Source organism: Lynx rufus, unplaced genomic scaffold, assembly GCF_022079265.1.
Source record: "Lynx rufus isolate CCGP_SWC_20201006 ecotype Redwood Valley unplaced genomic scaffold, mLynRuf1.p SCAF_8, whole genome shotgun sequence".
Taxonomy (NCBI): Eukaryota; Metazoa; Chordata; class Mammalia; order Carnivora; family Felidae; genus Lynx; species Lynx rufus.
The window spans coordinates 60,643,035-60,664,480 of record NW_025814896.1 but is presented as its reverse complement, the minus strand read 5'-3'; the positions used below and the strand labels follow the sequence as shown (position 1 = coordinate 60,664,480).

The following is a 21,446-nucleotide window of genomic DNA, read 5'->3' as shown; positions in this document are numbered from 1 at the left end:
TAAAAAGTCAATCCCTTTATGAAGGATTCACTAACTCTCAAAGGCAGTAACTAACTTCTCTTCTGTGTTGCCATCCACCTTCCTCTGTATCTCTCAGAGATTATTATCACCACAAAACCCACATTATTCATCAACCACCATCTCTGTTCAAACCTAGTTACTAACACACAAGCAGCATAGAAAATACATTTGTTCAATCAATTAAGGTGGAATAAAATGGGATGGAAGGTCCACAGACTAGAAAACTCAACAGAGTAAAGATGTCAATTCTCCTTAAACTGATCTCCAGGCTTAATGTAATTCCTATCACAATCACAACAAGGTATTTATTTTATAAACAAAGACAACCTTATTCTAAAATTTATATGGAAAGGCATAGGCCCTAAGAATAACTAAAACAATCTTAGCAAAGAAGAAAATGGAAGTATCATTCTACCTCATGTTAAGGCTTACAATACAGATAATCAAAAACCAGGTGGTACCAGTGAAGAGAGACATGCATCAATATAATAAAACAGAGAATCCAGAAACAGACCCAGAGACGTCCAACTAATTTTTGATAAAAGTGTGAAAGTAATCTAATGGAGGAAAGATAATATTTCAACAAGCAGAACTAGAGCAATGGGATACCCATAGGCCACCAAAAAAATAAGTAAAAATTAACTCAAAATGAATCATGAACTTAAAACATAAAACTATGAAAATTTTTAGAAGAAAACAGGTGAAAATCTTTGGGATCTAGTATTAAGCAAAGACTTTTGAATTGAAAACACAATCCATAAACGTAAAGATCCATAAACTCAACCTTATGAAAATTAAAAACTTTGCTCTGCAAAAGACCATGTGAAAAGGATGAAAGACAAGCTACAGACTAAGAGAAATATCTGCAAACCACACATCTGACAAAGGAGTAGTATATGGAATATATAAAGAACTCTCAAAACTGAAGAGAATATAAAACAAATTAGAAAATGGACAAAGATGTGTACAGAGTTTCACTGTCAAGGACATACAGATGGCAAACAGACGCATCAAAAGATGTTCACGATCAGTCATCAGGCAAATACAAATTAAAAGCACAATGAGACACCACTACACATATTAGAATGCGTAAATTAATTTAAAAAACAAAAACAAAAAACCAAATTGTCTTTATGAAATGCTGGTGAGGATGCAGAGCAATTGCAACACAAATAAAAACCACAATGAGATAGCAGGACACACCTATTAAAATGCTTAAAAAACACTAAATGCTAACAAGAATGCAGAGAAATGGGTCACTCATAAATTGCTAGTGGGAATATAAAATAAAATAGCACAGCCACTGAGAAACCATTTGGCAATTTCTTTAAAAAACTAAACAGGCAACTACTGTATGTATGACTTAGCAACAGCTCTCTTATGTTCACACAAAATCTGTACACATATGTTCAGAGCCAAAACCAGAAAATAATCCAGATGTTAAATTATTTTTAATGTTTATTTTTGAGAAAGAGAGAGAGAGGAAGAGACAGACAGAGCCTGAGCAGGGGAGGGGCAGAGAGGGAGACACAGAATCTGAAGTAGGTCCCAGCCTCTGAGCTTTCAGCACAGAGCCCGATGCCTGGTTTAAACTCAAGAGCAGAGAGCTCATGACTTTAGCTGAAATGAGACACCTAACTGAATGAGCCACCCAGGCGCCCCAATAATCCAGATGTTCTTAAACAGGTAAATGTTCAACAAACTGTAGAACACCCATATAATGGAATACAACTCAACAATAAAAGGGAAAAAACTACTGATATATACAATGTATATGAATCACTAGAATATTATCTTAATTTTAAAAGCTAATACTAAAAGGTTGTATACAGTATGTTCTTTTATGTAACATTCTTGAAATGAAAAAAGTATAGAAATGGAGACTAGGTTAGTAGTTAAAAGGACTAAAACGAGGCTGAGAGCCTTTTGTCTAAAAAAGGGCAGCATGAAGAATCTTTGTCGTGTGGAAACATTCTCTATCTTGAATGTATCAATGGCAATTTCCTGGTTGATATTGTACTATGGTTTACAAGATATTACCATTGAGATAAACTGGGCAAATGGTTCATAGTATCTCTGTAGTATTTCTTATAATGGCATGTAAATTTACAATTACCTCAAAAAAATTTTTAATTAAAAAAACAAAAATAAAAACAAAAACAAAAACAGGATGGAAGGTGAAGAAGTTAACCTTGGCAGGGAAAGCATCCTTTTTTGGGAAAAAAAGAGAATGGGTTGACAGAAGCACAATAGCCAAAAGATGTAGAATCTTTTCTTTAATCTCAAATTCAACAGTAATTGGTTTGCAAAGGATGGGAGTCAACAGAGAGAAGTTCAGGTGGAACACCTGGGAGCTTTAAAGGAGTCAGGAAAACTTGGAATGTTGGGTGCCTGCGTGGCTCAAGCGTCCGACTCTTGGTTTCAGCTCAGGTCGTGATCTCATGGTTCGTGAGTTTGAGCCTCATGTCGGGCTCTGCACGGGCAATGCAGAGCCTGCTTAAGAATTCTCTGCATCTCTCTCTCTCTTTCTCCCTCTCTCTGCCCCTCCCCTGCTTGCTCTCTATCTCTCTCTCAAATAAACATTAAAGAAAAAGAAAACCTGGAATGTTAGTCTATGGGGAGCATGATTAAGAATCAACAATACAGCATTTCCTACTTCTCTTACTGCAGCTAAAGCACTAATTGACTATACTGCTAATTCATTACACAGAGGCTGTTGATTCTTTTATCTACAGAGTATTCACTAAAACTGAAAATATTTCTAAAAAAACTGTATCATCACAACCTGCAAGTCCCTATGAAATTCAACATAATGGAATTTTACTTGTAGAATTATAATAATGTTATCCAAACAACAGTAAAAATTATTATCCCTATCCTAAAGAAAAGGATAGGGAAAAATAATGAAAAGGATAGGGATAAAACTGGGTCCAAATAAAATGAGTCCAAAGAGAAAATGTCTTATGGTCACACAAAAATTGGTAACAAAAATAGAATCAGAATTCCCGATTCTCAACCATGGGAGTGATTACTATAGCTTTTATTTTCTCCCTCACACAAAGGATCTCTTTCTTAATAATGAATAAGGGTACCCTTGTAAACTGGGGACTTCTGTAACTGGCTAATGTAACAAGCGATGTTTCTTCTTTTTTTAAAAAACATTTTTAATCTTTATAATGCATCTCAGGAAAGTCAGTGGAACCTGAATGTTCCAGGATACTTAAGCAGAAAAGTTACATGTTGTGAACTTTCCCAGAGCTGCACCAGCATTCATTGTGAGGTAACATTCTTAGACTAAAGATGCCTGATAAAACTCAACCAGGAAAACGTTTTCAGTTAATTAAAACTTAATTTTAATTCAATAAATATTTCCCGAGTGGTTAATGCCCAGAGACACCAGGATACAACAGTAATGAAAATGGTGAAAGTGTTTCTCTCGCTCTTATCCAGTAAACAGACAACTAAAGAAAGATCCAATAAATGCTAACAAGCCATAGCCCCAAAGGAGTAGAAGTCACCTATCCCAGTAGGAAGACAATCAGACAAGTTAGAGGAAGTGACTTATAAAGAGACCTTAAAGATAAGTAACACCCCGCTGAGAAGCAAAGAGAGAGACATATATAACAGAATGACACAAATATTTATAGCCATTCACTTAAAAAAAAAAAAATAAAGTGATCTTAAGAGAGGAATTCTCAAGAGATGAAAACTTTAGTAATAAAAGCTGACAGCCAACAGACAAGTGATAACTGACTTTACAGACCAGAGAAAGAGAAAAACCTAAGCTGGCTATGTGGAAGCACACAAGAGTCTGTTTGGTGCCAGTGAAAGCAAGAGAAACTCATGAAAAAGAGGCACTGGGTATCTCCAAAAGTGGTCATGTGGATAGGTTCTGAAACAAGAAGTTTATGGTTTAAATTTTAAGAGACAAATTAGAATTCCAGATGTCCTCTCCCACCCAAAAAGAAAAAACTATCCTGTCCCTTCCAGGGAGTAGACTCAATAACAAAAGGAATACAGGAGGGGAGAAGTGGATATAGGGGATGAAAAAAAAAGAACAAGATTAAATGAAATTCTGTTTTCTAAATTGTGAGAACTGTGGCCTCTTTCTTCTCCAAGCTAGGTTTATATACCCTTCTCTAAGCAAAATTCTGGGAAATCTAACACACACACTACACCCTCCTCCCCCATCAGCTCAAAAGGATCTATGCAAATCCACCGATGAAATGGCCCTACCAGATGCCACTATACTGAAGCTCACAGTGTACATGTCCCACACATGTGTGATGAGCTTCCAATCAGGTGGTTAAGAAAGAAGACTATTTTTAACCTCATTTGGCTTTTTCAAACTTGATAAAAATTAAAATAAAAAACACAATGGCAGGTATAGGTGGGATGAAAAGGAAATGTCCAAGACAATAAGCAGAGGATTTTATCATTTTTATATACAAGATAACTAAAAACAGAATTTAAAGCAAATCACACTCAATCTTAATGAAAGTACATGCCAAAACAGGATACCTAAAAAGTAAAAAGTACTCAACCTGTATATCCATTAACATAAATGGCAACTCCACTAAAAATCGTAGATGAAGTTCCATCCTTTTGTAGAGCAGCATCTGACCGAAACTGTTCCTCCAATTTCTGGACCTTGGCAGCCATATACCCACCCTGGAATTAAAAAAAAAAAAAAAAAAAGTAAACCAATTACAAAGGTTGTATTTTCTACCCCCCCCCCAATTTTAACAGAAATTTACATTAAAAAGAAAAGGACCTTATTCTATGCTAGTGACCAAGGTATAATGACATAGGATATAATTATAAATATTCACCATAAGGCAAGGCAATAAAACAGGTTTTTCTATCAACTCAATTCTTAATTATTTTATCACATTCTTATAACAGTTACTTTAAAAGTGGGAAAAGGTAAGACAAGAATAATGAATTTAATGCTACAAAATATTGTTCTTATCTACAAAATCAAGCAGAGGTTACACAGAAGTTTAAACCAATTAAAAATTTGACAAGTGGTCAGTAAGAGTGTATTTTCAATTGGTTTCCACTATCTTCTGAATACAGGAAACTTAGAATTAGTAATTTAAAGCAAAATGAAACAGTTCAACAAACGAGTACAGCTCTCCATACATGTAGATAATACAATAAATGATTCAGTGGCCAAATTCTGATCTAATCAATCTACTTGACAGCAGTAATAATTTTCATTAGAGAACATCAACCTCGGAAAGAACATAAAAACATTATTTTTGCTAAAGACCTATACAAATCTATGAACTTAGCTACACTTTTCCTGAACATTAAACTTAATTATGTGATAATTAAGCTTAATTATGTGAATTATCGATTGTTTTTTGATTTTACTTTACTGATAAAGAACTGTCCATTAAATCTTTAAAATACAGTCATAGAAATCTTGAAAGTAGTACTTATTTCCTCCAAAATGGAAATTATTTTGCTGGTTTTGATTATTCAGATATTACATGCTCATTGTGGAAAAAAAATTTTATTTTCAGAAAATATAAAGAAAATGTAAATTAGGTATAATCCCATTCACTGTTAACATTCTGGGATCTATTTTTAAATTTATTACTATGTCTCAGAATATGCACATTTTACATAAATAGGATCACAGAGAATAATCCTTTATAAAACACGATTTTAGTCAAGGCCATCTCGAGTTAAGAAATAAAAAGCTAAATAATGGCTGAACAGTGTTCTACTGCATAGTGATAATTAACTTGACCAATCGTCTACTACAGTATATCTGGTATTTTCCTGTTTTTCAGTATTACTAGCAATGCTGCAATAAAATTATCACAAATAAATATTTGTACACCAGAACATTTATTTCCTCAAGATAAAAAAAGTTCGTGTGTTAAAAAGTTTAAACAAGCTTTCAATACATTGTGAAAACTCAGAAGAGGTGGTATCTAGAGTGATTTACAATTTTAAAAAATGACTTAAACCACACTCCAACCTACAAGAACAAAAAATACCTAGACAATTAAATATAATTATTTTTATTCTTTTAAAACACACCCATTTTTCCCAGCCATCATTTTCAGCTCGCCTCCTCCCTCCACCTCGTCTCATGGTGGAGCGTCTGTATTAAGGGGGGAAAAAAAAAACTGTCAATTTTATAACGTAATACTAATTGACATTTTATTTCAAGTCAAGAAAAATGACAATTTAAAATAAACTCAAATATTCAATTTGTGAAAGTTAAAACTTTTCCCAAAGCATAACATTCTCCTGCTTCACAAGTGAGATTTGTACCTAAAACACCCTTCTATAGAGAAATATCATGTTTCAATTATAACTATTATAAATTTTTTATAGCAAAAACATTTATGCATTCCTATGCACCAAACCTAATACACACTTGCGTAAAACATCACCACATTAGACTAACATGGCCATGCTTGTTAACATTAATTAGTATTAACAGAACCCAAGAAAACATTTTCCTTCATGAATTGTCCTCTAATACGGCTCTTAAACTGGCTTTACTATTACATACTAGACACTTAAGAATACAGTTATAGTGTAATTCATCTATTATGCAAAAACTCCTAAAAGAAGTCAATTAAAACAGCACATCTTAAGGGAGATAATGTAGAAGGATTATCACTTATCACAAACTATTAAACTGGCATTCTCCTTAAGGCTACACTTGACCCACTATGCTGTTAAACCACCCAAATGACCAAATAATGGCTTATCTCAAGTGTTAGGTGCCTTAGTAGCTAGCAAGGTTATCAAATGGTTCGGAAGTCAAAGCAGGCACTAAATGAAACTCCTTATAAAACTCGTCTAGCTATACGGCTACATCTTGAGACCCGACTGCATTATCCTTCACAAAACTAACTTGCCCTCTATTTAGGTTATTTTTCTTCTACTACATAAGTTAATAACAATTAATATGTTACAGAAGAAGCTCTGTACATTATCCAAGTCAAATTAGCTGTGATATGGTTTATAAGAATTTGTTACTGGTGAAACCTTAAAATATGACACTTTAGACACACACATAAGCATTTTCTTTCAAATATTTCTATACTTGATATATTGTGCAATGTATAGTTTTTCCTTGCTGACATTTATATTATGAATGTTTACTGTCAGCTTTTAAAAGGGGCCTAAAAGATATGTAGAGACCTTCTCTTAAAAAGGTAAGTCCGGGGGCGCCTGGGTGGTACAGTCGGTTGAGTGTCCAACTTCGGCTCAGGTCATGATCTCACAATTTGTGGGTTCAAGCCCCGCATCAGGCTCTGCGCTTACCGCTTGCTAAGAGCCTGGAGCCTGCTTCAGATTCTGTCTCCTTCTCTCTCTGCCCCTCCCCCGTTCACGTCACGCTTTGTCTCACTCTGTTTCTCAAAAATAAATAAATGTAAATAAATAAATAAATAAATAAAAAATAAATAAGTAAGTAAGTCCTATAGAGAGACAAGGGGCATGAGCAAAGAGCTCTGTGAACAAGAGGCAACGTAATTAATCCAGATTAGGGGATGTGGATGCTGGCAGAGAAGAGTTGGTGTTGTTTTCAGTTTGACAAAGGTAGGGGGCATGGCTACCCAATGTGTTCATTATGAGTCCTAGAACTGCCATATTGCTCTGCTAAATAGTTCTATTTTCAAAAGGTACACTTTGTCCAGTCCCTCAAGACTTCTCCCCTTATCTTAAAGGAGTGGGGGAAATGTGTTAACACAAACTTCGTGACTTCGTATTAACTTTGAATCTATACATCTGCTCTTAATAAGTAAAGAGTCTGGGAGTTCTGGCCCTTGTATGTTAGGAATGCTCACAAAAATTAAAGGGAACAATTAATCAACTAAATGAAAAGTAAGTTAAAGAATATATTATTCATTTACGATCTACTGGGTAACTACTGCAAAAGGCCAATTTGAGAAATCCTAATCAGTGGTTTCATGAGGGTAGGAAAGTATGAAATAAAGTTGTAAGTTAAAAAAAATTTTTTTCAAGCTTCTTCTTCTATTTCAAAGTAATAAAGCTATCCCAGACAAATGTTTAAGCTTTGAAAAAGTAAAAGACTGAAATTAGTAATTTCTTCATTTCAACTAATTTGAGTACAGCAAACTCCTATTGATTGATTCAGGATTCAAATAGACTGAAAAAAGGGAAAAAGAAACAAGAAACATTTCATTTTATACATTCAAATTCTATTTTTGAGAAAAACCCATAACAAGCAGTTAACTAGGTTATTGGGATCAATCTTCCTGGTGAGAAAGAAGAAAACTAAACAAAACATTATTTTTTAAAAAACAAAATAATGAAAAATTACTGGGCCCAGATTTAGAAGATGACAAAGAAACCCTGCCAGCTCACCTGTCCTCCCCAGGTTGGGACAGCTTTTTCCTCTGAAAGCATGTGGCAATTATAACAGTCTGGGCAATGTTTCTGAACAAACATAGCACTAAGGGAACAACAGTTGGAATTCAAGGGTCCTCCAAGCATATACATCTCCACACTTGGGATTAGAATCCTAGGGGTAAGTAAACTGGAAGTAGACAAACCAAATTTTGCCAAAAATGTAGCCTGCCTTGGATTATTTCAACCTCTGAAAGTAAATTAGATGATCTTAAAGAACACAAATACATGGAAGTCAAATAACATGCTACTAAATAATGAAATGAGTCAACCAAGAAATCAAGGAGGAAAAATAAAAAAATACATAGACACATGAAAATGAAAACACAATGGTCCAAAATCTTCGGGATGCACCAAAAGCAGTTCTAAGAGGGAAGTTTATAACAATACAGGTCTACCTCGAGAAGCAAAAAAACTCAAATAAACAACCTAACCTTACACCTAAAAGAGGTAGAAAAAGAAGAAAAAACCCAAAACCAGTAGAAAGAAGAAAAAATAACAATTAGAGCAGAAATAAAATAGAAACCAAAAAAACAACAGAACAGATCAATGAAACCAAGAGCTGATTCTTTGGAATCAAGTGTTTACCCAGACTCATTAAAAAAAAAGAGGGTGCCTGGGTGACTCAGCTGGTTAAGCATTCAACTTCAGCTCAGGTCATGATCTCAGTTTGTGAGTTCAAGCCTCATGTCAGGCTCTGTGCAGACAGTTCCAGGCCTGCTTCAGATCTCTTTCTCTCTCTCTCTGACCCTCCCCTGATCACTCTCAAAATTAAATAAACAAACATTAAAAAGGGGGGGGGGTACTCAAATCAACAAAATTAGAAATAAAAGAGGAGAGGGGTGCATGGGTGGCTCAGTCGGTTAAGCATCTGACTTCAGCCCAGGTCACATCTCGCAGTTCGTCAGTTTGAGCCCTGTGTCAGGCTTTGTGCTGACAGCTCAGAGCCTGGAGCCTGCTTCAGATTCTGTGTCTCCTACTCTCTCTGCCCCTCCCCTACTCACACTCTCTCTCAAAAATAAACATTAAAAAAAATTTTTAAAGAAAGAAAAGAGGAGAAATAACACTACAGAAATATAAAGGATAGTTAGAGAAGATTATGAAAAATTAATTATAAGCCAACAAATGGGACAACCTAGAAGAAATAGATAAATTCCTAGAAACAGTAACTTCTCAAAACTGAATCAGGAAGAAATAGGAAATGTGAACAGACCTATTGCCAGCAATGGAATTGAATCCGTATTCAAAAAACTCCCAACAAACTGAAGTCCAGGATCAGATGGCTTCACAGGTGAATTCTAGAAAACATTTAAGGACGAGTTGATACCTATTCCAAAAGCCAGAAGAGGAAGAAAAGCCTCCAAATTCATTCTGTGAGGCAGGCATTACCCTGGTAACCAAAACCAGATAAAGATACTACAAAAAAAGGGAACTACAGGTCAGTATCTCTGATAAGCAAAGATGCAAAACTTCTCAACAAAATATTAGCAAGCTGAATATGACAATATGTTCAAAAAAATCATTAACTATGATTCATAATGGGATTTATCCCAAGTATGCAAGGGTGGTTCAATATTCACAAATCAATCAATGTAGTACATCATATTAACAAAAAAAGGGAAAAAAATCATATGATCATTTCAACAGAGGCAGAAAAAGCATCTGACACAGTTACAACACCCACTCATGATAAAAATCCTCAACGTAGGCTTAGAGAGAACATACAACACAAAGGCCATTTTTGAAAAACCCACAGTTAACCTCATACTCAATGGTGAAAACCTGAGAGCTTTTCCCCTAAGATCAAGAACAAGACAAGGATGCCACTCCCACCACTTTTATTGAATATAGTACTGGAAGTCCTAACCACAGCAGTTAGGTAACAGAAAAAAATAAGAGGCATCCAAATTGGTAAAGAACAAGTAAAACTTCCATTATTTGCAAATGACATGATATTACATATGGAAAACCCTAAAGACTCCACCAAAATACTACTAGAACTGATAAATGAATACATTAGGATTGCAGGATACAAAATCAATATACAGAAATACATTGCATTTCTATATACTAATCATGGAGGAAAGAGAGAAATTAGTAAAATAATCCCACTTACAATAACACCAAAAAATAAAAAAAAAAATAAAATAAAATACCTAGGAATAAACTTAACCAAGGAGGTGAAAAACCTATACTCTGAAAACTATAAAACATGAATGAAAGAAACTGAAGATGACACAAAAAAATGGAAAGATATTCCATGCTCATGGAAGGGAGAACCAATATTGTTAAATTTCCATACCACCCAAAGCAATCTACAGATTTAATAGAATCCCTAGTAAAATACCAACAGCGTATTTCACAGGACAACAAATAATCCTAAAATTTGTACGGAACCACAAGACTCTGAATAGACATAGCCATCTTGAAAAAGAAAAACTGTAGATATCACAATTCCAGATTTCAAGATACACTACACAAAGCTGTAGTAATCAAAACACTATGGTAGTGGGATGAAAACAGATACAAAGATGAAGGAACAGAAGAGAGAGCCCAGAAATAAACCCACGATTACATGGTCAATTAATCTTGGACAAAGGAAGAATGTGCAATGGGAAAAAACAATCTTTTCAACAAATAGTGTTGAGAAAAATAGCAACATACAGAAGAATTAAACTGCACCAGTTTCTTACACCATATACAAAAATAAACTCAAAATGGATTAAAGACCTAAATGTGTGACCTCAAACCATAAAAATCCTGGAAGAGAGCACAGGCAGCAATTTTTCCAACAATGGCCATAGCTACATTTTTCTAGATAGGTCTCCGGCCTCAAGGGAAAGAAAAGCAAAAATAAACTACTGGGACTACAACAAAAATAAAAAGCTTCTGCAAAGCAAAGGAAACAATCAACAAAACTAAAGACAACCTACTGAATGGAAGAAGATATTTGCAAATGACATACCTGATAAAGGATTAGTAATACCAAAAAATCCCAAATTATCCAATTAGAAACAGGCAGAAGACATGAACAGACATTTCTCCAACCACAAACATATACACATGGCCAACAGACACACGAAGATGCGTAACATCACTCATCATTAGGGAAATGTAAATCCAAACCACAATGAGGTATCAATTCACACCTGTCAGAATAACTAAAATCAAAAACACAAAAAACAAGTATTGGCAAGGATGTAGAGAAAAGGGATCCTTTGTGAACTGTTGGTGAGAATGCACACTGGTGCAGCCACTGTGGTAAACAGTATAGAAGTTTCTTAAAAAATTAAATGATTTTTGGGGCGCCTGGGTGGCGCAGTCGGTTAAGCGTCCGACTTCAGCCAGGTCACGATCTCGCGGTCCGTGAGTTCGAGCCCCGCGTCAGGCTCTGGGCTGATGGCTCAGAGCCTGGAGCCTGCTTCCGGTTCTGTGTCTCCCTCTCTCTCTGCCCCTCCCCCGTTCATGCTCTGTCTCTCTCTGTCCCAAAAATAAATAAACGTTGAAAAAAAAAAAATTAAATGATTTTTTACAATAAATTATATGATTTTTAATCAATAAATTATATGATCCAGTAATTCTACTAGTGGGTATTTACCCAAAGAATATGAAAACACTAATTCAAAAAGATACATGTACCCCTATGTTTACTGCATTACTTAGAAGAGCCAAATTATGGAAGCAGCCCAAGTGTCCATCAACAGATGAATGGATAATGATATATATACACAACATAATATTATTCAGCCATAAGGAAAAACGAAATTTTGCCACCTACAATAACATGAATGGAGCTAGAGTATTAAGCTAAGTGAAATAAGCCAGTCAGAGAAAGATAAATACCACATGATTTCAATTCGTATGTGGAATTTAAGAAACAAATCAAAAAGAGACAAGCCAAAAACAGACTCTGAGAACAAACTGATGGTTACCAACCAGAGGGGAGGTGGATGGGTGAAATAGGTGAAGGGGATTAAAGAGTATACTTATCATGTAATGTATAGAATTCCTGAATCACTATATTGTACACCTGAAACTAATATAACATTGTACATGAACTACACTGGAATGATAATTAAAAAAAAAAAAAAGATGATCTGGAATGCTCTAAACCATCTGGCAGAAGCAATGTAAACCCTATACAGGGAATGACAACATCCTAAACACATGTTTCTGAAAACCATTTTGAAAATATAAAGTCTGGCATACAAATAAAAATAACCAGGCACACAAAGTAGTAAGATCACATGAGTGAGAACCAACAGAAACAAAGTAAACAGACCTACACAGACTCCAGATACTGATTTTTTTTTAATATATGAAATTTATTGTCAAATTGGTTTCCATACAACACCCAGTGCTCATCCCAAAAGATGCTCTCTTCAATACCCATCACCCACCCTCCCCTCCCTTCCACCCCCCATCAGCCCTCAGTTTGTTTCCAGATACTGATTTTAACCCAGTTAAAGATTAACTATGCTTACTATGTTCAAGGAAACAAATAAATAGCTGCCATGGGTGGAGAAAACAGATTTCATTCAAAATATTCAAAGGAGGACCAATTACATAAAGGCTGTCTTTTCAACAGAAACAATAGTGCCAGAAGACTACACTGAAAGAAAATACTTAGAATTCTATACCCAGAGAAAAATTCAGTCAAGAAAGAGAACATAAAGGTATCCGGGGCAAATTAAAAACAGAAGCTAGGGGCGCCTGGGTGGCGCAGTCGGTTAAGCGTCCGACTTCAGCCAGCTCACGATCTCGCGGTCCGTGAGTTCGAGCCCCGCGTCGGGCTCTGGGCTGATGGCTCAGAGCCTGGAGCCTGCTTCCGACTCTGTGTCTCCCTCTCTCTCTGCGCCTCCCCCGTTCATGCTCTGTCTCTCTCTGTCCCAAAAATAAATAAACGTTGAAAAAAAAAAATTAAAAAAAAAAAAAAACAGAAGCTAATGCCACCAGCAAACTTGTACTACAGGAAATCCTAAAAGATATCCCTCAGGTAGAAGAAAATATTAGCTTGGAAGATCAAAAATACAGGAAAAATGCAGCAAGGAAAACAATAAATATCTGGATTAATCAATGTTAAATACTGACTAAATAAAAGTGCAGTAATGATAGTCAATCTGTTATTTTTTGTAGAATATACAGCACAGTGGATCAAAGAATTATGAATAAAAGAGTAGAAGAGGAAATGTTTCTAGTACAGGCTGTGCCACTAACTGGTTTCACTGATCTCTGGTACATCTCCATTTCTCTGGGTCTCAATTACATTGCCGGGTCTTTAAGAGGTTTGGGTAGTTGACTACTAGATTTACCATAAATTGACTTTATCTGAGAACAGCAGAGGAATTCCAATTTGGGAAACTCCTGTGGTAGCAAGGTATAGGCAAGCCTGTTAAGGGTTTGGGGCGGGCTGTATTTATGGGCAAGGATTGTAAAGAGGGGGAAGCCCAGGTGGAATCCAAGCAGTAAGTTCACTGGCTTGAGGATGGGGAGAGATTTTTGGCAGACATTCATTGGTCAGGAGAGGTCTCCATCTTCTGTAAATCAGGCATTTACAGCAAATCAGTGCCTCAGTTCTTAAGTTCATTCCTCTGAGGGCACGTGCCTGAGATTCTCCATTTCAAATCCTCTGGTTCCATTTTAGATTAAAATTCTTCCACAGTTCCCTTTTGTACTCCATACAAGACACACAGAAATATTTTCAGAAATTAAATATAAAAATTAACATTATATCCATATACTTCAGCAACATACTTCAATTTTAGAAATTACATTGTGTAACAGTTTTGATGCTCTACATTTATTTATGCAGACCTCCTAGACTTATTCAGAAAAGACTTAAGGCAACCAGTCCTATCAAATTCATTTAAATAATATGTATAGACCAAGATGGCCTGTGACAGTGGATTGGGGTAAAAACCTAACTAAATCTGGTGTTTGCTACATACTGGGAGTGGCAATTTATCAGCCCTGTCACTGTTGTAGACAACAGTAGTATAACTCTTCTTTTGTCAGACAAAGATGCTAGATAGTTCAGTAGACAGCTGTAGATTACTTCTCATAGCATAGGTAATTATGGCATGTAAGAAATAATTCAGATGTGTATAGGAGAGACCACATTAAACTACCTATAGATCAAAGCTAATGGAATATTACTGTGTATAAAGCACCATATTATACTAAACAGTACTGAGATAAATAAAATTAGACATTTTTATATAAATTTTAAAACTTTACAATCTAAAAGGAAATGAGCACCAATTAAGGAAATACTAACTAGCCCTACAAACGAACTTAAGAGGAAGATTTCATGCAGAAGAGTAGGGAGGACAAAAAAACAAAAACAAAAACAAAAACAAAACCAGGACACAAAGAAAACTACATAACCCACATCTAAGATGCTGGCAAAGAGCAGTAACAGACCAACCTGGCATGCAGCAAAGCCCCCTGACAACCTAAACTGTAAGGTCAGTAAGAGACAGGAAGGTGACAGGTGAAGATGACAGACAGGTGACAGGAAGTAGTAAGTAGGCTTATCAGACTTCTGTTCATATGTACACAGCATCAAAGATTGTTCATACTTCACTTACTTCAGTTAGACCCACACTCCTCTCCTTTCTCATACTCAAAACATTGCAGAATGAAAATATGAACATACTATGTATATAAAATAATCAATAATCTTGCATATGATAGAAAGCCAACAAGTTCTTATTTAATAAAGAAAATAAACTTCTATGTAGGAGATAAAGCAAGGTAGAAATAATAATGTCTTTAGTATAATGTACCCCAATGTATCTATATTTAAAACTGTACCTTGTATATTTAATCGTATTTGTTTTTTATTCTTTTTTTTTAAGCTTTTATTTTTAAATAATCTCCATACTCAACGTGGGGCTCAAACTCATGACCTGAGATCAAGAGTCACATGCTCTACTGACTGAGCCAGCCAGGCACCCCTATTTCTCTTATTTTAAAACATCTTTCCAAAGAATCACAGTCAGATTCTGTGTTTAACAGATAGAAATACGATATGCTCCCTCCCCCCAAAATGGTACACAGACCAGATTAGCAAATGATACACACTTTTGATGCTAACAAGAACCATCCAACAGGTGGGATTAAATGTAAGTCATTTAGGGGGTTCTAAACACTACAGTGCTTTTTTTGTAGTGTGAAATCAGGAAACAACATAAAAACCTATTTGTGGAAAGTGGTATGCCATGAGGTCAGGGCTTATGTTTGTGCTAACCAGTATAGAGCTTCAAAAAGAGGCACTTATGCCTCTCAAGACATATTCAGGGGAATAGTTCTCCACTCCAGATGACTGATTTGTTTCTTCAAATAGGACTTCCCCTAGAATGGAGAACAGTAAGTCAGGACACCACAACTTGACAGAAATAACCCTCAAAAACAACACACATGCTCTGTTCTTATCTTCTCTGTTCCAAGCATCCTTCTGACTTACAACATGTCCTCTTGACTAACCCTGCAGAGAACGCCCTTTATCAACAAGTCATCCAATTATCAAGTCACACTTATAAATAAAAATTGGCCTTCTAGATGAAACTCTTGCCGACTACGTTCCCAATCTAGTCCCACGACCTTGAGGAAAGTGATAAATGTTTCTGAAACTGTAATACACAACCTAAAATAACCTATGTAACCTATGGACTTCTCCTTATCCAACAGCATCAACGCCGAAGTCAATTGCTGGGTTTTTAAAAACTAGTTAAAAAATGGATAAAGAATGAACTCATGTATGCAAAAGTACCCTTATCCCTAGCATTTAGGGTATGCCCTCAATAAACATTAGCTGCTATTATACTAATCTACTGCACCAAGTCACAAAGTGAAAATCAAATGAGACCACATGTATGGAAACTCTTTGAAGATTATAAAGTACACAATATCATTATTTTAAATGTGCTATCCACGGTGTACAACATAATAGAGCAATATATTTAGTGACACAAGATCTAGGCTTTAATCCCAGTTCCACCACTGCCTATCTGTATGACTTGGGATGAATCCAAGAGCACTGAGCCTCACATCCGTTCACCTATAAAACAAAGTTTGACCGGTAAGTGCTCAGTAGAATCCCTGTGGAACTATGCACTGCATATATGGGATGAATGTGGTAGGGAAGAAACAAAAGTTTGGGGCAAAACAACAATCATGTAAGGTTCCACTCTCTAAAACCACTTTAATTTTGGCAACCCTGCTTTGTAAGTTTTAAATTATCTGAGGTCTGAATAAGAAAAAAGCTCAAACTGAAAAAGACTGAAAACCAAAACTAATGAACTAAAAACTAAGTCTGAAGACTTCTGGCTGTGTTCTGTGTTCCCATATGTGACTACAAAAGAGGGTGGAAATGTTCCACCCCCTGAAAGATTCAAAAGCTAAAACTCACCTATTAGACGTCAAGTAATAAAATTATAAAGACCAACAAAATGAGAGGCTGTCAGTGCAGTCATGCCCAGCCCCCAGTGTCAACACAGACTAACAGCTAGCCAGGTGAGGCACGTTTAAGGCAAATGGGACAGCAGCTATATCTATAATGAGCTCGGGGACCCTGAATGCCTTGCAATGCTAAAGATTTCCTGACTCTTCCATTCTCTTAACAGGGGTATTAAAAAATCCTATGAAGAGTCTCATGAAGGATCTACTTATGAAAAAATATATCAAAATTACTTATTCATACCTTTCTCCTAACTTTATTTCATCTTTTGCTGGAGCACACAGTTCACTCTGGACTTCCAATATGCATTTAAGAAGCTACTCAAATCCTGCTAAAACAAGAAACAAACAAACAAAAATTCATTCTGTCTTCTTTACTATGATTACTGGGACTTTGACATCTACCCACGTCACCAAAAAAAATCATTTTCATGCAAAAGTGGTATTTCATCTATCTCATGAAGAATTATTAACATTACAGGGTTCTAAACACATACCAGCAAAATCTCCACAACATATCAAGGAACTGCCCAAATACATATTCATTATTAGTGTTAATCTGTTGGTTATAGGTCTGTAACTCTAAAATACATAGGCTATAAAGTAATGAAACTGACTCTGAGTGGTTTTTACATAGTCTCATTACTCTAGTCATATGTACATGTATGGGTTTATCTTCATTCAATAGTTATTTAAGAAATAGGTGCAGAATGAATTGGAATATACAAATCAATATGCAACAGATGAATGAATCTGCATATTATAATAGTATATTAATTCATGAATATGACACAAATGCAAAGAAAGCAGCCTGTAGCCACCCAGACCATCACTAGGCAAGTCTGAAATAAAACAAGTTTACCCTTGGCTCCCTACCATATCAATACTCAACATCTCTTCTTCAAGGCCTCTTTCTTTAGTCTGCTATCAATTCGCTGCTAACAACTAAGAAATTGGTAATAACTGGTATTCCAGGGACACATGTATTTAAGAAGACTTCTCCATGACCATTAAATGGGGAAAAGCAGTCTTTTTGCCAAAGGAAATGGAAAACTGGATATCCACATGCAACAAAATTAAGATGGACCCTTATCCTATACACATAAAAAGTTAAAATGGATCAAAGACCTGAACAATAAAACTTCAAAAAGAAAACACAGAACAAAAGCTTCATAACATTAAACATGGCAAAATATGACCAAAAAAAGCCAACAAAAGGAAAAATAAACTGGGCTATATCAAAATTAAAAACTGTGCAGCAAAGGACACAATCAACTGAGTAAAAGGGTAACCCACACAAGAGAAAATATTTTAAAATCACCTAATCTGATATTTAACATCCTGAATATATAAAGAATTTCTACAATTTAACAATAAAAAGAAACTGATTTTAAAATGGGCAAAGGATTTAGGGGCACCTGGATGATTCGGTCAGTTAAGTGCCCAACTCTTGATATCGGCTCAGGTCGTGATCTTGTGGCCATGAGATCGAGCCCTGCGTTGGGCTCTGCACTGTGTGTGGAGCCTGCTTGGGATTCTCTCTTTCCATCTCTCTCTCTGTCCCTCCCCCATTCACTCACACACATGCACACTCTCAAAATAAACATTACGAAAAAAATAAAAGGGGCAAAGGATTTAAACAGACATTTCTCAAAAAAAAAAAAAATACAATGGCCAAGAAGCATGTGAAAAAATGCTCAGCATCACTATTCATTAAGGAAACGCAAATCGAAACCACAATGTGATACTATCTCATATCTATTAGGAAGGCTACTATTAAAAAACAGAAGCTGGGGTGCCTGGGTGGCTCAGTCGGTTGAGTGTCCGACTTCGGCTCAGGTCATGATCTCGCGGTCTGTGAGTTCGAGCCCCGCGTCGGGCTCTGTGCTGACAGCTCAGAGCCTGGAGCCTGTTTCGGATTCTGTGTCTCCCTCTCTCTCTGCCCCTCCCCCGCTCATGCTTTGTCTCTCTCTCTCTCTCTCTCTGTCAAAAATAAACAAACATTAAAAAAAAAAAAAAACAGAAGGGGCACCTGGGTGGCTCAGTCAGTTAAGCGCCAGGCTTCGGCTCAGGTCATGATCTCACATTTCGTGGGTTTGAGCCCCACATGGGGCTCTGTGCTTATAGCACAGAGCCAGGAGCCTGCTTCGGTTTGTGTGTCTCCCTCTCTCTCTGCCCCTCCCCTGCCCACACTCTGTCTCTCTCTCTCTCTCTCAAAAATAAACATTAAAAAAAATTTTTTTTTTTTAAAACCAGAAAGTAAGTGTTGGTGAGGATGTGGAGAAATTGAAACACTCGTACACTGCTGGTCTGTTGGTGAGAATATACAATGGTGTAGCTATTATGGAAAACAATATGGTGGGTTCCTCAAAAAATTAAAAATAGGATTACTCTAGGATCCAGCATTTCCATTTCTGGGTATATACCCAAAAGAATTGAAAGCACAGCCCCAAAGAGTTATTTATACACCCATGTTCATAGCAGCATTATTCACCACAGCCAAAAGGTGAAAGCAACCCAAATGTCCACTGACAGATGAACGGATAAACAAAACATTGTATATACATACAGTGGAATATAATTCAGACTTAAAAAGGAAGAGAATTCTTACAAACACTGCAACATGGATGAACCTTAAGGACACTATGCTAAGTGACATAAGCCAGTAATAAAAAGAGAAACACTGTATGATTCCATTTTTATGAGGTATCTATAGTCAAAATCATAAAGAAAGAAAGTAAAACGGGAGTTGCCAGGGGCTTAGGGGGAATGGGAATAGAGAGCTACAGTTTAATGGTACAGAGTTTCAGCTATAAACCAAAAAGCATTCTGGATAGTGGTGATGATTACACAACAACATGAACGTGCTTAGTGCTACTGAACTGTCCACATAAAAATGGTTAAAATGGTAAATTTTACACATGATTTTCCCACAATCAAAAATTTTTAAATGAAATTTCTAAGAATAAGCAAAGAAAAAAAAAAAGGACTTCTGACATTGGAAACATTCCATAGGCAGCTGGGATTACAGAGACCGGCAAGCTAACAGGGAAGAGGGCAGTATAACACTGGGAGAGAGACTACTTCTCCAAGAAATCTATATAGCAGTATCTGGAACTTTTTCCTCAGAGAGGACACTGGGAAGGCATTTGTAGAACTAATTTACTAGGACCAAGTACTGTCCTTAACTAAGGACAATGAGTAACTAAGTAAATGAAGTGCTAGCACGCAGTCACTAACACGACTTGACAATGCCTGCTTCAGTGTGCTCTTATTTGTCCTTAAATGGTAAAAGCTTTAATACCAGATAAACAGCTATTTACATAATACTTAAACAGAAAAATACAACTGTTTTGAGGTTTTGGTCTGACTCAACCAGAGACCATCACTGTCTACAGCTCTCAGCCTGCTCAAGTTACAAGGGCAAAAGAGATTCTTGAATTTCATAAACCAAGGAAGTAGAATCTTCTCGACCTGTCCAACACACTAGCCATGTTTTTGACTTCGAAAAAAACTCATCAAGCTATTAAAAACAAAAATCAGACACCTGGGTGACAGACATTGTACCCTTGTGATAATTTCCAAGAAGCACAACTAATGGCTCTAGTCTTTACCATATACTCACTTGTAGGGATTCAAAACCAAACTGACAGTTTAATGTCCTAAGAACACTGTGTGTATAAAATCTCTTTGAAAATATATAAAAATAAAATGTCAAGATAGTTCAACCAGGTATTATTCCTAACCTAACAGGACCCTTTTAAAAAACTTTTTAACCTGGCTCCCTCACCTTCATTATACAGACACATTTTCCTATTACCAATTGTTTTCTGCTACAATAAAACAATTCCTGTTCTATAAGAGATACGATCTTTTTTTAAAGTATTTTTTTCTTTTTAAAAAATGTTTGTTGGGGCGCCTGGGCGGCTCAGTTGGTTAAATGTCTGACTTCAGCTCAGGTCATGATCTCATGGCTCGTGGGTTCAGGCCCTGCATTGGGCTCTGCACTGACAGCTCAGAGCCTGGAGCCTGCTTCAGATTCTGTGTCTTCCTCTCTCTCTGCCCCTCCCCCACTCACACTCCCTCTCTCCCTCAAGAATAAACATTAAAAAAATTTCTAAAAATAAAAATGTTTATTTTTGAAAGCATACACAAGCATGAGTGGGGGAGGGGCAGGGAGAAAGGGGGGGAGAGATCCCAAGCAGGCCCCAAGCTGTCAGCACAGAGCCCAATGTGGGGCTCAATCTCACGAACCATAGTATCATGACCTGAGCTAAAATCAAAAGTTAGACACTTAAATGAATAGCCAACCAGGTGCCCCAGGAGATACCATTTGATAAACACCAAAAAAATACAGAAATCAAAGAACTTTAATCCATCAAATAAAAGTGGCTACAACATACAAAGGCACTGTCTAAACAACAAATTATAGACTTGGGTACATAAACTTTTTCCAGAAGTGAGTCTGATCTTTCCACCTTTTCTTGAGAAATTTGCTATTACTCATCCAAGTCATGATTTGTGTTTATACACTGCTTTGTTACATTGCCAGTATTTGG

At 36.2% G+C, this 21,446-nt stretch overlaps 1 protein-coding gene across 11 annotated transcripts in view; it reads right to left on the bottom strand.

The window, feature by feature from the left end:
• The window catches only part of REV1 (REV1 DNA directed polymerase), a 92,410-nt gene that overhangs the window by 56,511 nt on the left and 14,453 nt on the right, over window positions 1-21,446 (bottom strand). For 2 of the 11 annotated variants that reach the window (XM_047069886.1, XM_047069878.1), the window contains exons 2-3: window positions 6,079-6,142; window positions 4,566-4,692 (exon numbers count right to left, since the gene is read on the bottom strand). In XM_047069886.1, the coding sequence (XP_046925842.1) occupies window positions 4,566-4,692; window positions 6,079-6,132 (181 nt within the window). In that variant the 5' untranslated portion in view covers window positions 6,133-6,142. Of the gene's footprint in view, window positions 1-4,565; window positions 4,693-6,078; window positions 6,143-7,320; window positions 7,358-8,385; window positions 8,535-9,640; window positions 9,957-15,679; window positions 15,705-17,131; window positions 17,220-21,446 lie in introns of those variants that run through there. The other 9 variants (XM_047069887.1, XM_047069888.1, XM_047069879.1 and 6 more) reach the window with 8 other exon arrangements.